This window comes from Pongo abelii, chromosome 14, assembly GCF_028885655.2.
Source record: "Pongo abelii isolate AG06213 chromosome 14, NHGRI_mPonAbe1-v2.0_pri, whole genome shotgun sequence".
NCBI classification, from domain to species: Eukaryota; Metazoa; Chordata; class Mammalia; order Primates; family Hominidae; genus Pongo; species Pongo abelii.
In genome coordinates, this window is record NC_071999.2 from 117,164,431 (window position 1) to 117,179,968 (window position 15,538).

The 15,538-nt window shown below is 42.4% G+C and overlaps 1 protein-coding gene across 5 annotated transcripts in view; it reads right to left on the bottom strand.

The window, feature by feature from the left end:
- The window catches only part of ANKRD10 (ankyrin repeat domain 10), a 36,864-nt gene extending 22,790 nt beyond the window's left edge, over nucleotides 1-14,074 (bottom strand). For 3 of the 5 annotated variants that reach the window (XM_002824433.4, XM_054529238.2, XM_009248790.4), the window contains exons 1-3: nucleotides 13,687-14,074; nucleotides 9,562-9,714; nucleotides 5,035-5,126 (exon numbers count right to left, since the gene is read on the bottom strand). In XM_002824433.4, the coding sequence (XP_002824479.3) occupies nucleotides 5,035-5,126; nucleotides 9,562-9,714; nucleotides 13,687-13,896 (455 nt within the window). In that variant the 5' untranslated portion in view covers nucleotides 13,897-14,074. The remainder of the gene's footprint in view (nucleotides 1-5,034; nucleotides 5,127-9,561; nucleotides 9,715-13,686) is intronic. The other 2 variants (XM_054529239.2, XM_054529240.2) reach the window with 2 other exon arrangements.
- Nucleotides 14,075-15,538: the final 1,464 nt, after the last annotated feature.

Here is a 15,538-nt window from a genome sequence, read left to right on the forward strand (position 1 = left end):
GATTCTGGTTACTTTAAAATTTGGTATGCTGTATCTCAAATACATTAGTAACTATTCCTAGATGGAAATAAGCAAATACATGGAATCATTAAAAAAAGATAAAAAACATTACTAAATTGTCCATTTGTAAAGACAAAACATTAGCAAACATCTAAGATATCTTCAGCAAAAGAAATACATGTGTATTTTTAACCCTTTGGTATCCAAACTCTTATTTAATTATGAAGACTTTCTTAAATATATTCTTCAGTTAATAATAGGAAGAAACTATTTTTAAAGAGTTTCTACCTAAATAAATTTGGTGCCAAGTTTTCAAGTTCAAAGTTACTGAGGATAGTTTTACACTGCAATTGAACCACAATTATGTTTTCAAACATTAAAATGTAAAACCATCATTCCAGTAGTTTGATGAAATATTTAGCATGCTCCTGCTGTAATTTAGCAAGGGAAAAAGACATTTGGATTTAGAAATCATTGGTTTTATTTGAAAGCACTATCTATAAAAGTAGTAAAGAAATTATTAAAAACTGTATCTTAATCAAGCTGCTATGAAAAACAATCAAAATTCTAAACAATTTCTTAACAAGTCTGGAATGGTATCAACCCACTTACTGTCCCTGTCTAGCAGGCAGAACTTAATAGCTATCTCAGGAAGTGATGCCTCCATCCTGAAACATCTTAACAACCGGAAAATAGCCAAGACCAGACAAGTGTGCTGTGGTAACGATTAGATAAAAGGAGGCTGCACAGTGGCTCACACCTGTAAACCCAGTGCTCTGGGAGGCCAAGCTGGAAGGATTGCTTGAGCCCAGGAGTTTGAGACCAGCCTGGGTAACACAGCAAGACCCCATCTCTACAAAACATTTTTAAAAATTAGTTGGGCATGGTGGTATGTGCCTATAGTCCTGGCTACTCAAGAATCTGAGGCAGGAGGATCACTGGAGACCAGGAGTTTGAAGTTGCAGTGAACTATAATCATGCCACTGTACTTTAGCCTGGATGACAGAGTGAGACTCTGCCTCTTTTAAAAAAAAAAAAAAAAAAGGGAGGCAAAAAGGATGTAGGATGTGAGGATGACTAGAATTCAGAGGACCTAAAATCAGAAAATATGAATTCAGAGTCATAATTCTGGTAGATTTTGTAACTGAAATATTATTTTGATGGGCAAAAAAATGAACAAATATAAATAAACCACAAATTTCAAAATGAATAGCTAAAAGTAAATCTAGGTTACATTTTGCCAAGGGCAAAAGTCGCAAATGAATTTAACACTAATATTAAATATGCTCTTCATCTGTATTTGCCCTAATGAAAATCTGGTTTCTAGACAGGACTCTATGGTAAACAAACAAAGGTGGGTCATAAATGGTCAATTATGATCCAAACTGAAACAATTCCATTTTAATTAAAATTTCTTTTAATTAAAGTGAAACAGTATTTTTTTGTGGCATTAGAATAGTCTGCTAACATCACATTCTAGGCTTTGTTATTATAGCCAACTGTGCCTACTTTCTAAACTAGGCAAGAGAGACTTTTCTAGAGTGAGTCACCGAATTTGCTTATATAAGGCTATCGATGCTTCTCAAGCTATCTAATGATCCCAGTTAAGATAAAAATTATTAAGTTAAAATACATGTAGCCCAGCTGAAGATCTGGTTACCACAGAATAAATGGCTTCTCAAGAAATCCTCTCCTATAGAAAAGTTCTGAGACTTTGCCATTAAACACTGGCATCTGTATAATGCAGTATTAAAATGGACCTACGAATCTGCCTGAGATGCAAGTCATGCTGGTTTCATTCTAAATCTCTTTATTTCTACTCAGTGGCATAAAGCTATTTTACTAGCTGGTTGATATGGAAACATCCTCCACTTCTCTCTCAAGAAAATAAAGACAAATCAGCCAAAAGTAATTGGTACCAAATTACTGAAAGTACAGCTATTCCAAGGCTCGAATTCTATTTACAATGCTAGTAGTGAAAAGGTCTTCTTAATTATCAGCAGATAGCAAGTTTTCAAGTCTTTTTCCAAAATCACATTAAGACTTAATGTTATGCTGTTATTTGTTCCATCGTCCAAAAGAAAAATGAGATGACAATCTTTTTATAACAGTATATCCTCTTCTTCCAGTCAAAACCTGAGTACCAAGCAAGCAGCACTCAAATATTGGGGGCAGTGGAAAAATGCAACTACCATATAAGCAAGATTAAGGATGGTGACAACTTCACGTACTTGCTGAAAACTCCATACACAGAGATTTAGGTCCTTTAAAGTACACAAACATTTAGTTTGGTCACAAGTTAGATTTAATCCTGTGCATTTTAATTTTTAGATGTAAACAATGGCAAATAATAATGACCAACATATAAGCCAGAAACAGCCTCACACACAGAAAACTTGGCACCAAAACTCAAGATTTAAAATAAGGAAAGAAAAAGAAAGTCCATTAACATACTCACGTGTGGTGCTAGAAAATTTAATACGATGCACAGCAGCTGAAATGCGTTATCTTACAGATGCAACCTACATTAACAAGTAAGTTATATAACAAACCATTCTAGCCAGACACTTAGTGTAGTTGCCCTTATTATTATGTACCTGATGTCCAAAAAAGCACAACAATTTAAGACTTTGGGCACTTTATGTAGCAGATATATAAAAAGCAAAGCAGGAATTAAGAGCAAATGAGTTTAATAATACTGATATAAGGCAGCTTTTAATCTATTCACAGGAAAAGGAAAAAATTATATTATCTCCTAAATATTATAGCATGTAATATGAAGAGTTAATAATCTGGTCCATTCTGAATGAAAAAAAAGTAACTTTAACTAAGTTAATTCTATGCTCCTTGAACGTCTTAAAAAAAAGAAACGGTTATGATTTGCTAGGACTATACTTTACCATATGAGCAGCGTTACAGGGAATAAAATAGACCTAGTACCATTATTTTGGAGATTCAAACTGTTACACGTTGGTGGACTAAATGGGGTAAATTATTAAAATGTGCAGAAATCAAGAAGCAACTTACAAATTAGCTTACTGACAAAACTGACATTTTATCTCGATGTTAAAACTAAATAACCACATATACAATAGCAATGAATAATGATTACTTGTGCTCTATCTCCAGGCCAAAGGCTTATAACTTTAAGAATTGTTTTTGGCTAGGTAGCTCAGGCTAAATATTTCTTCTAAAAAAAATATGAAAGCTCAGTCCAGGGAAGTCACCATAATGCAGGGTCTTGAGTGGTGGCTCTTATACTGAGAAGGAAAAACAGACTGGCACCTGAGCCCATCTCAGCCACACCTGGTGGAAAAGAGACACTTGAGGGCCCTGTAACCAAGGACAGAATTGTAAATAAAAGATTCTCATTTTTTAAAAGACACCTACTAGAAAAAACGGACATTGTGATATTTATTGGCTGAAAAGATTAAGCTATCCATAAAATGAATAAAACATCTTTGTAATAAAATGTTCAGGACCAATTAAGAGTATTATTTAGAAAGTAAGTCATTAAAAATATTAACTTCTAATTATCCACTGTTTCAATAAATGACAAGCAATTTAATCAATTATGTTATGACTCCGTATTTTATAATGAAAGCTTGTTATAAAAATTAAAGATGAGTTTTAAATCTAACTACAGCTAAGAAAAATGCACAAATAACTTTGCTTTAAAGCAATCCACTGAGAATCATCTCAATGTTCTACTAGTATATAAAACATACTATCAATTGTTTCTACATTACCTTTAGTCACAACTATACATGAAGTCGCGAGAGTCCCTGCAATGTAACAGTAAATAGAGGCCATGTTTATAATACTAAATCACTATATAATGATCACAGCCCAAACTAATGGCGAATCTTGCCAATAAACTTAACAAAATAGAAGCTAAGATATTCACAGATGATTAACAGCCTCTGGTACCTACACATGTCGTGCATTAGCCTGTATGGTTTTGCTGTCTAGGATCTATTTTCAATATAATACAGAGTCAAAGCAATGAAATGGAAACCAAAGGGTTAAACTAGTTTTGTGGGTTTTATTTCCTCCAAAGTCTAATGTTCACATTTCTGATTAGAATAATGTGGTTTATAATTAATTTTTAAGAATTATTCATAACACTCAGGGTAAAACAAAAAAGCTGATATCAGTTATTTTGGTTATTACAGCTCTATAGCTTACACTCAACATTTAAGGGTGAAAACCGCATCCATTTTGTTAATGCTGTGAACTGCAGAAGAAAAATTTTTATAATATAAATCTTTAAGAGAAAGTTAATACAAATAAATTTAATAGCTAAAATAAATGTATAATGTCATGGCTAATGATTTGCATATAAGATCTCATTTCTAAAAGAATACATGTAAACATTAAGATTGTCCTATCAAAGCATAAATAAGCTAACTGATGTAAGCTGGGCTAAAACAAAAGATATTTTAAAATAATGCCACCAGTACCAGAAGCTTACAGCAAGCTTGAGGTCTTTAATGTAAATAGTCCTATTTTACAAGGAACTATCAACCATTAAGTTACAATGGGCTTTAAAACACAACTTTCTCACATCTGCTAAGACGTGCAAATCAAAACCTAGAAAACTGAATTTTCTTTAGAAACCTTTTGAGCCAGAGAGGCCTGAAAAGATATTTTAATCCAATCCAAGCTTCTTGTTTTGAAATCAAAATTAGGCAAAGAAAAGTTTAAAGACCACAGTGACACGACTAGTTAGTGGCAAAGTAATGGTGGCAAAGTAATGATGCCAAGTTCAAAATCTAATTAGTTAACTGTTCTTTCAGTTCAAATACTCTCTTGACAAGAATATTGAGGCTGCTATGAAATTAAACCCCCTCCTCTAGAGATCAATTTAATCCACACAATTTTCCTCACTAACACCAACTGTTCTAAAAGGCAAAATTACATTACTAATTTTGAAAACAAAGTTTTAGGACTTTTGCCTGCTTATGTACTGCCTTTAAACAAAACATCCTCGACTACATCTTTAGCTGGAAAGAATAAACGAAAGACACTTACTCGATGTGAGCCCCATTCGCCACAAGGGCACTGATGCATTCTAGGCTCCCAGAGCGAGCTGCCTTGTGAATGGGAGTTTCACCCTCACAATCCTGAAACAACAAAAAGCAAAATACACACAGACTTAGAACAAAACTTCTGACATTTTGGAAGTAATGTCATTAGCACAGATCAGAGACCTTCTCATCCTTTTTTGAAGTAAAACATTTTGAGCAAGATCTGAAGCAGAACACAAAGAAATCTATACGTGAACAGAGGATGAGAGCGAACCAGGAGGGGCCAAGATATTTGGTCATGACCAAATATCTTGGGGCCTCTCCAGTAGTGACAGCGTGATTGCTCTCAACAGTGATTTATAAATCACTTTACACTGGATCTTAGCACATGTGTGTTTTATATAAACCCAGAATAAGTAACTAAACAAACAAGCCAACCAACCAACCACACACACACATTAAAATAGTCATCAAGGCCAAGAAATAGCACATAATAGCTGACATATGGTCTCAGCTACCCACTTTCCTCTGTGCCTACCCCAGTGCTAACCCGAGTCAACATCATCAATGCCGATCTTGAATCTTCTGCTTTGAACTTGAAGTGGGACTGCAACTTAGACAAGATGGCTTGAGGTTCAATAGTTGATCTATTTCCAATATTTACTAGAGGGAATATTTACTAAATATTCCCAATCTATTTTCAGTATTTATTAGAGGAAAGGGAGAAGAACACAAAGGTAAAGCAAACCAAGCTTCATGAGAATGAAATTCCTGCTTCAGAAAGTGCAGAGAGGGTGGGGTGGCGGGGGGTGGAGGTGAAGCACACACAGAGGCAGAGAAAAGTGAGCAGACCCAGGAAAGCCACTGTGAACATCAGCAGTCAACCCAGGTCTACACTGCATGAATGAAACAACCTGAAAGACCATCTCCACAGGCTGTCAAGCCAAGCAAGAGAGAGGAAAGGCAATCACACACAGCAATCAAGAGAAGAAAGTGATTTCTGGTCCATAGGCTATCAGCCAAGCAAGAGAGAGGAAAGGCAATCACACACAGCAATCAAGAGAAGAAAGTGATTTCTGGTCCATAGGCTGTCAGCCAAGCAAGAGAGAGGAAAGGCAATCACACACAGCAATCAAGAGAAGAAAGTGATTTCTGGTGGAAAATGAAGACTGGGAAATCCTGGGGGCTCCACAGCAACACTTCTTGAATACTCACACTGCAACCTCACTGGAAGCTGAACTGGACAGACTACCACACAATTAAGAGACCAAGATAAAAAGGAGTGCAGCAATTGTGGGTCACTTAGAAAACAGTTCATTCCTAAACTCAGTAAATAGCTAAGCTCCTTCACCAACGCATACTCACAGGAATAAACATGAGGTGAGGGCCACCCAAAGTTAAAAAAACAGCGGTAGATTAATTTACAGAAAAATAAGAGTATGAAAGGCTCGAGTGCTTGGTAGAGGGAAAAGTGTGCACATTTATTTAAACAAAGGTCTAAAGAGACTATAAAGCAATGTAAAGTTCTAAACAGAAAAATCCATTTTTGAAGACAGAAACACAGAAAACCACGCGGCTATAAACTATCCAGTCAACTTGGATTTTTTAAAAAGCGAAAACCTAGCCCTATCCTCCCCAAAAGAGAGGTGGGGAGAGAAGCAGTACAAAATAAAGACAAATAAAAATTACATAAAAACATTCCCAGGAAAACTGGAGCTGAGATTTAGATAAAGCTTTGCCAAAAAAGAAAAAAGCTAGAAAGGAAAAAAGGTCTTTAAAGCTATCCTTGCAACATGACAAAAAAGTAAGGGTCTGTCATGGAGGAATATTAACAGATGACAATGAAAAAGCAAAACTACCCAACTCTGCAGGGACAATCTTTAAGGGCAGAGCAAACACTAGAGAAAGGCCCGGACATCCTGAGAGAAGGTAGCCAAGAGAAAAGATACTTAAGAGCAAAGAGCCAGGTGAAGGTGCCCAGGCCTCCAGCTCAGCCCACTCACATCACAGCCACGGCAAACTGAGTGATCTATAGGGAACTGGGAGCAGTGCCAGAATGCTCAAGACAGGCTGGGCACCCTGGGTTTTCATAAAGAAAAATTTCATTTCTAATCTAGATATGAAAAATTAAAGACATCAAACACCAGCAAAATTCTAGAAGAGGCATATGAAAGAGAAGATTTGCTAATTACAGACCAAGGCTAGTCAATATAGATTCACTAAAAACAAATCACAGGAAAGCTGACTTCATTTCCTCTTGGGGAAATCGAGAACACAGGCCTCCAGGCAGCATACGAGCTTTGGTAATCTCACAGGCTCACCTTAGAGACTGCCAAAAAAGTCTGTGGTATTAACCTTGAGGAAAATGAACTTTGAACTGTTAGTAGCTAACATGCCAAAAGATTAACAGACTAGAAATTGGCTTAAAACATTGCATCAACAGGTTCAAAAAATTAAATGGACACAAACAACAAAGGAGAAAAACCTGGATCTGGCATCCTGAGTTTATATGAGAAATGAGAGAAACTGTCTACCTGGAGATGAGTCAGCAGGTAGGCGGGGTGGGGAGCTAACAAAAGGGCTATTGTGTCCTCTAGAGTCACTGGGTGCCCATCACAAGAGGTGTCGAAATTCACCCACTACATAATAGAGCGAGACGATGCCTGCCTCAGATTCGTATGTAAACTCCACATGCCAGCAGACCACAACTACCTAAGATACACTAAGGAGAAATTCCAGGATGCTTAACAATGCCAAATGATATGCCCTAGGCACATGTGAGGACTTGGAAATGTCTACCCGGATACTTCAAATACAGGCAGGGCTGCAAAGAAAAAGATTTTAGGATCCTGCCTGGGAAGAAGCGAGTGCGGTAGAGGTTTCCAGGAGGTATTATCTAGAGGCATCTGAGAGGAAGGTAGGGGACCCAGCAGCACACTTTCTGCCTCACTCCCTTTATTTGTTGAAAATACTGAGCTGCCGTAAGACACTTTGAAAAGGGGGCTTCACGATTTAAAAAGGTCTAGAAAGCAATGTTAGACAATTTCTCTAGTCCTCTCTAAATAAGATGCTATGTAACAATTTGATGAAAATTAACATACAAAAATTATATACTTAAATTCCATACTAAGTATTAATTACTGCCATTCATGGAATTATTAACTGTATTTTACTGATAAGGAGATTGAGCCACAAAGTTAATGACTTGCCCAAGGAATCAAGCCCACACTGCCCTCTCTACCAGGGGACAGGGGTAGAGGAGAAGGAAAAACACAAGGCGCTGCCCAGCACGTAAGAGTATTGAGTAGGTAATTCATAACTTTTGAATTTATGAAGACAAGCAACAGAGCAGCAGAGAAATATACATTATGTAAAGGCACACATGCAGAGATGGAAGGAGAGAAGTGTCAGCACAACCTTAAAACTTGTCCCATATCCCACATTTCAGTTTAGTAACAAACAGGCCTCAACTCTCGGCCACCTTCCCTTACATTTTCTTTTCTACTTCACATCTTTTAAGGGGACAAACTGCCTTATCACTTACCCCACTTTCCCATTGATCCTTGTTTTAAATCACGGCTAAAAACACCCTCTTTCTCAATTACTTACTGCTTAGGTGGGTAGCTGGGTTTTTAGAAGAGGGACTAGCAACAACCTTATACCTGGTTATAATCAAGGACTGAATCTTGGGAAAGACAGAAAAGTAGAAAGAAGACTTTGCACACAAGACCTTGATGACTATAAAGCATTTAAAGATAGGAGTAAAAAAATATAAAAAAGGTATAAAAACCAGCTCCCAGAGCCCATGTCCAGGTCTTAAGAGATGAAAATTATAAATTAGTCTAAGGACTAATCCATCTGCAGCAAAGGATGCTGAGTCTAGGGACTGCTCCCAGTCAGACAACCTAATGGTTATCAGATGCTGCTTGTCTTATACAACCAAGTACCTAACAATCTGAACGCTTGTGTGTTTGGTTTAGGTGAAATGATACTGAAAACACACCATGAAAAAAAAATCTGGCACAATTATGTTCCTGTTAGTATGCTTAATCTTAAATACCAAGTCCTCAAGTCACTTACTCTTCCCACTTAGTAAATGATACTTAGCACTTATCTGCATCAAGGCATCAACTTGTATCCGAAGCTCACTTTGGAGCTGACTTAATAGCCATGCTTTTCCTAGGATGAAAGTGTTTTTATAATTATCTGTGGAAATGAGGCTAAGGCAGCTACGAGTAGAAAGCCAGGAAACCTGGGCTCAAGGCCAGGCTCCTTTAATTACCAGCTATAACCTTGGGCACATCACTCTGGATCAGTCTATCACACAATAGGTGAAAGCATTCTATGAACGGAAAGCATTCCTATGGAAAGGGCCTACTATCCTCCACAAACAATTGAAGAAACATAAATTCCAGTCTGCCCTCAGGTAAAGATATCAAACTCTAATTAAGGCCTCAATTTAAAGCAATACCGTGTATAATTATAACTGCAAAAAGCAAAAGCAAACCAAGTCCATCACCAGCACTCTTACCGGTTTGTTAATGTTGGCTCCTGCTTGAATCAGCCAGACCAGGCACTGAGGATGTCCCCCAAAGGCTGCAATGTGGGCTGGCGTCTGCGCGTACCGCGTGGTGGAGACGTTGAGTGTGGCTCCCGCTCTCACCAACTGCACTAAGCACTCCAACTTCGAAAACAAGAGGGGTAATGAAAACACGCAGACATGTCAGTACACTATTCAATATTACATGAATAATCTAAATTCTATAATGGCGACAAATGGCATTGTTACCAGTTTTTTAACAGATTAAGTCACTCTTTCCCAATATCATGCAAATTTTAAAGGACTTTTAAGATAACATATTCCCTCGTCCTTATGAAAAAGATGGTAGACAGAAATAGAAAAATGCAAAAAGATGACTAACACTATACAGATTTAAGTATTTCGGTTTCCCTACAATTGAATAAGCCAAAATCAGAAAATATTGGACTGCGCTGTTCCAAGACTTCTATCAAAACTGTTTGTTGCACAGGCTATTCTAAACAAAAACGTTAAAGGGATTGGTGGGTTAAAAAACTTTGTGTAGGCCGGGCGCAGTGGCTCATGCCTGTAATCCTAGCACAAGGCAGGTGGATCACTTGAGGTCAGGAATTCAAAACCAGCCTGGCCAACATGGTGAAACCCCATCTCTACTAAAAATACAAAAAAATTAGCTGGGCATGGTGGTGGACACCTGTAATCCCAGCTACTTGGGAGGCTGAGGCAGGAGAATTGCTTGAACCCAGAAGGCGGAGGTTGCAGAGAGCTGAGATCACGCCACTGCACTCCAACCTGGGCGACAGAGCAAGTCTCCATCTCAAACACCACCACCACCACCACCACTTTGTGTAATTCCAGGCGCAGTGCCTCATGCCTATAATTCCAGCACTTTGGGAGGCCAAGGCGGTTGGATCACCTGAGGTCAGGGGTTCAAGACCTGCCTGGCCAAACGGTGAAACCCCATATTGGGGTTTCAAAAATACAAAATTACAAAAATTAGCTGGGTGTGGTAGTGCATGCCTATAATCCCAGCTACTCAGAAGGCTGAGGCAGGAGAATCACTTGAACCTCGGAGGTGGAGGTTGCAGTGAGCAGAGATCACGCCGCTGCACTCCAGCGTGGGCAACAGAGCAAGACCCTGTCTCAAAAAACAAAACAAAACAACAACAAAAACCCCCACAAACTTTGTGTAGCCATAGTAAACTCCTCATAGTCAAAGACTATTTTCTATAGTGTGCACAACTGTGCACTTTTACACAAGCCAGCAGTGAATACTCATTGAATACTCAATAGAGGCCCCTTTCTCCATATTTTTTTACTCTTTTGAAATGATTTGTATTTAAAAACCCTATGGGGAAAAAAAAGCCTACAGCATAACTGAGCAATGCACCTAGTGGGTGACTAACATGGCAAGTTAAGACTTTGTGGCCAAGCACCAATACTATGATAGCCTCTGGCTAAAATAATTCAGCACATTCAACAAATTTAGCAAGTGCCTACCATGTGCCAAGCAATTGTTTAACCCACCTTCTCTGATCCTATACTGCTCATTTTCCCTCACTCCAATCACAATGCAGTTAGGGAACAAGCTATGCCTGACTGCAAGCAATTCTCTTCAAGAGGAGAGACCTCACCTGAAGACAAAACACCTGACACTCTCCCATCTCACCTCAAGGTTTCCTTTTCCATCTCTCTTAGCACTTTCAGGCTTTCAGTGAACACTCCTGTGAGATGAAGAGTACACAGATTCAAAATACCCTCTTCAACCAACTTGGACCTGGGAGTAAAGGCTGATGTCTATTTTTATTTATTGCCTTTATTAATTTACTGGGTGAAAATGAAAGTATTAATTAGCGATAAAATGAACAGGTTGCAAATCCAATAAAAATAAAACGGATGAAAATCACTTGGCGTACCAAAAATCAGCTATTGAGGGCTCGCTGGGCTTAAACCTGTTACCCTTGGGTTCAATTTAGAAACTTGGATTTGGAATTCTGTAAAGATACTGTTCAATATGGCACCATAAAAGCTACAATAGAGATTTTAAATAACCCGTTTAGTCCTCTGGCAACAAACGAGTCTTACTAACGGTTAGGGGATCTTGTGCACCACTGGCACATTTCTAAGAACACGAGCCTGAAACCTGTCTAAGAGGGCAGCCGTTAGCAGGGCTGGGGAGAAAGCCTGGACTTCGCAAGCGGCAGCCCTGAGTCCTAGACTGATTTCTGTCCTAACAGCTTCTTCTCAGAAACGAATGTTTGGACACTGGACAGGGCTTTTCTAAGGCCCCTTCCGTATCTAAGACCAAAGAGCCCTATGATTCAGACAGCTGCAAACAATGAAGTAACTGCTTCTTGTTACAACATTTGATGACCAAGGTAAAGCTACTACTCAAAGTCCCATGGAAGCAGACTTTTGAAAAGTGATTTCAGTTGGTGTTTTTTAAAAAACTGTGATAAAATACACATTAAAGGTTACCATTTTAAAGCAGTTATGGCTATTTTAATCCCTAGGGACAAGTGGAGGCACCACTGGATTAACTTTTCTAAGTGACCATCTGTAATGAGGCTTTAAGCATTCTACCGATCGTTGTTCACTGACTGTCACCCAGTATTGTGTCGTTCTCAACCACGGTAGAAAGGACGGAATCCTAAAGTTTAGTGTAAAAATAAACCACAGCAACGGACACTCTGGAGGGAGGAAATCCTCAGATTACTGACTGCCTCGGGAAATCTATTTAAGGCTGCAGGCAGAAGCGCAGGGAGGAGGCTTTATTACTTTTGTTGGTTAAGAAACTCATTTCCCCTGGGCACCTGTTTTCTCCAGCTGGTACTACGGTTGCACAACTTCAGAGACAGTGCCACAGGAACCTAACAGCCCTTGAGGATTGATTAACTTGCTTGTCCCACCCCGATCGTCAAAACTCCTTTTCATTTCTTTTATTGAAAGAAAAGTGACTTTTCCTCTTTAAAAGAGTCAGAAACTGCTTTCCAAAAGATACAGCTGCGTTGTGAATGTAGCACCAGGGGCAGCAAGGTAAACCGCAACTTCATCAGCTGGTAACGACGTTACCAAGGCCAGGCCTTCTTAAAGTAACTTATTTCACATTACCTCTCACATATTTCTGCAAAACCATTTAACCCCATCTCATCATTTACGAGAAAAACACTATAAATATCCCTGAATTTTAGTGAATTAAAAAATATTAATTAAAACCAGTCACTTCTGAAATGCACGGTGAAATCTCATTTTAAGATTTCTGAGCAAGTACTCCAACGACTTCACAGATGAAGAAACTGTAGCTATCCAACCTTTTAAAACCTTAAAGCAGCACTGTGTTCCCCCAGAATTTTCAGTTTAAGAAAAAAGAGGGGAAAGTAAGGGCTCCACGGGAAGAGAATTCTGCTTTATTTAACCACTTCTGCAGTAATTTAGATCCAAGATAAACACAGCCGTCACTAATTTTCCTAAAGCGGGGCCAGCTACGAGCCTTAAAGCAAACCTAGAAGCTGGAGAGCCGGCCTCCATCCCACACAGCTGCCCGGGCCTTCCAGTCCCGCCAGGGCGCCTGCTTCTCGGCTGAGCTCGTACGCAGCGCGGCCCTCGGCTACCGGCGAGGCTGTGCGGAACCAGAAGGTCGACCGCGCCTGGGCATTCCCCGCGCGCCTCTTTCTGGTAGCGCGAGGGCGAAAAGACGCCTCCGACCCCAGCTCGGCTCCCCGGAAGCCGCCTGGGCGACTTCGCGGCCTAATACCCGGCTCTGTGAAATCGCTCGCGCCTCCGGCCCGGCCTGGAAGGCCCCGCGCCATCCGCGCGCGCGCGCACAGGATCCGGCCGACAGGCGCCGGGACCCCTGGAGCCCGCCTTGTTAGAAACTTGCTACGCGCGCCGCCGCACATGCGCCCTAGGCCCCTCGGGGCGCAGGCGCCGCCGACCCCGCTTCCGCCCCGCGCCCCCCGGCTGCCCCGTCGCGGCCCCGGACCGCGGGCACAGGCGCCGCCGATCCCGCTTCCGCCCCGCGATCCCGGCACGCCCTGCGCCCCCCGCACCTCAGACCCGCTTTCCCCGACTCCCACTGGACAGCCGCAGAAAATGGCGCCTTAAGGCGTTCGCACCCACCTTGCCGAAGTGCGCGGCCCAGTGCACGGGCGTCCAGCCATAGAAGGAGTCCTCAGAGGCCAGGTGGGCGTGGGGTGTCTGCTGCAGCAGCGAGCAGAGCGTGGCCAGGTCCCCGTCGCGGCAGGCGCGGTGCAGCGGGAAACGGAGCGAGAGCAGCTCCTCGCTGGAGAAGCCCGCCTCCACGCCCGCGCCCGCTCCCGCCGCCGACATGGTCTGTCACCGGAGAGCGCGGGGCTGTCTGGCCTAGAGGACGCGTCGGGGAGGACTCGAGAAGCCGCCGCCGCAGCACAAAGGAACGAGACTAGCGCCGCGGTCGCGTCCCACAGGCTGCCGAGCGGAGCGCGCGCAGAGGGGGCGGGGCGGGGCCTGGAGCGGCCGGGCTGGGGGCGGGGCCTGGTCCAGAGGACGCCTTATGCAGCCGGGCAGGGGGCGGGGCCTGGAGCCGCGGACCTCTGGAGCGGCAGGGCAGGGGGCGGGACTTGGGCCGGAGGCCGCCTGGAGCAGCCGGGCGGAGGGCGGGGCTTGGAGCTGCGGACGCGTGGAGCGCCCGGTAGGGGGCGAGGTCTAGCCCACAGGACGCTTGGAGCAGCCGGTTAGGGGGCGGAGCCTGGACCAGAGGGCGCCAGCAGCAGCCGGTTAGGAGGCGGGGCCTGGGGCTGTCGACGTCTGGAGCAGCTGGGCACTGGGCTTGGGATAGAGGACGCCTGGGGCGGCGGGCGCCTGGAGTGGCCAGGGAGAGGGCGGGGCCTGGCTTGGGTCCGCGCCTGGGGCGGCCGGGGGCGGGGCCTGGCTGGAATCGTCGCCTGGAGCTCCGGTACAAGGGGCAGGGCCTGGCTGGGCCGCTGCCTACAGCGACTTCCGGGGCTTGTAGGTCACAGGGCTCGGAGGTCACGGGGCTGGCTGTGTGGGGGTTCAGGGGCGTAGAGCGGCCAAGCAGCGGTCTGAGTGGGGCCCGGGGCCGTCCGTGCGGTGGGTCTCGGCTGCGCGCCGGATGCGGACCGTGATGTCTCCGGCCTGGGAGCCGGTCCGGGCGGGTAATTCCGGCTGCCGGGGGCGCAGGTTGATGCTCTGCGGGCCTGCGCCCAGAGCAGGTGGGAGCCACGGGTCTCTCCGAGGCCCCGTAGCGCGCGGTGAAGTTGTCGAGTTAAAATTTATGGAGCGCCTACGGGGAGCAGGGCTTCTCGTTGACATCTGGGAATCAGCAAGCCCTAGTTCCTTACAGAGCAGGACAGATTCCTCGGTTTTGTCCGAGGGATCCCTTCTTCGGAATCGAGTGCAGTGGGCTAGGACTATACGTTTGCAACTTTAAGAGATAAGCCAGACAGAGCAAAAAATAAAAGACTTTTTGTTGAGAACCGTATAAATGTAAGGGAATACTAAATTCCCTATTTTTAATGACAGTATCATGGGCTTTATTACATATGTAATTTTATTCTGATTATGAAAGCATCAGTAATTTCACTATTGAGGAATAACCACAATGTTTATATTTCCTTTCCTTCTAAATATGCGGTCTTTTTAAATCATGTATTTTGTTTCATTTGTATATATAGTTTTCCGCTGTGTAAATTTTCTTCCTTTTTGCAAAAGTCCACGTCACAGAAATTGAACTTTAACAAGGCAATTAGATGTCTAGGGAAATACTGATGCATGAGAAAGCATATTGCAGCATTGGTTAATAAAACAAAAAAATAGGAACCTAAGATTTAACAAAGGGAAATTGTTAACTAGTGGTGTAAACACTCAACACAGACATGTCTTCATACAGCAAACATTTGTTGAGTACAATGCTGAATGAAACACATTGAGAAACACTCTATAGTGAGGAAGTAGCAAATATTTCAATCCAGTG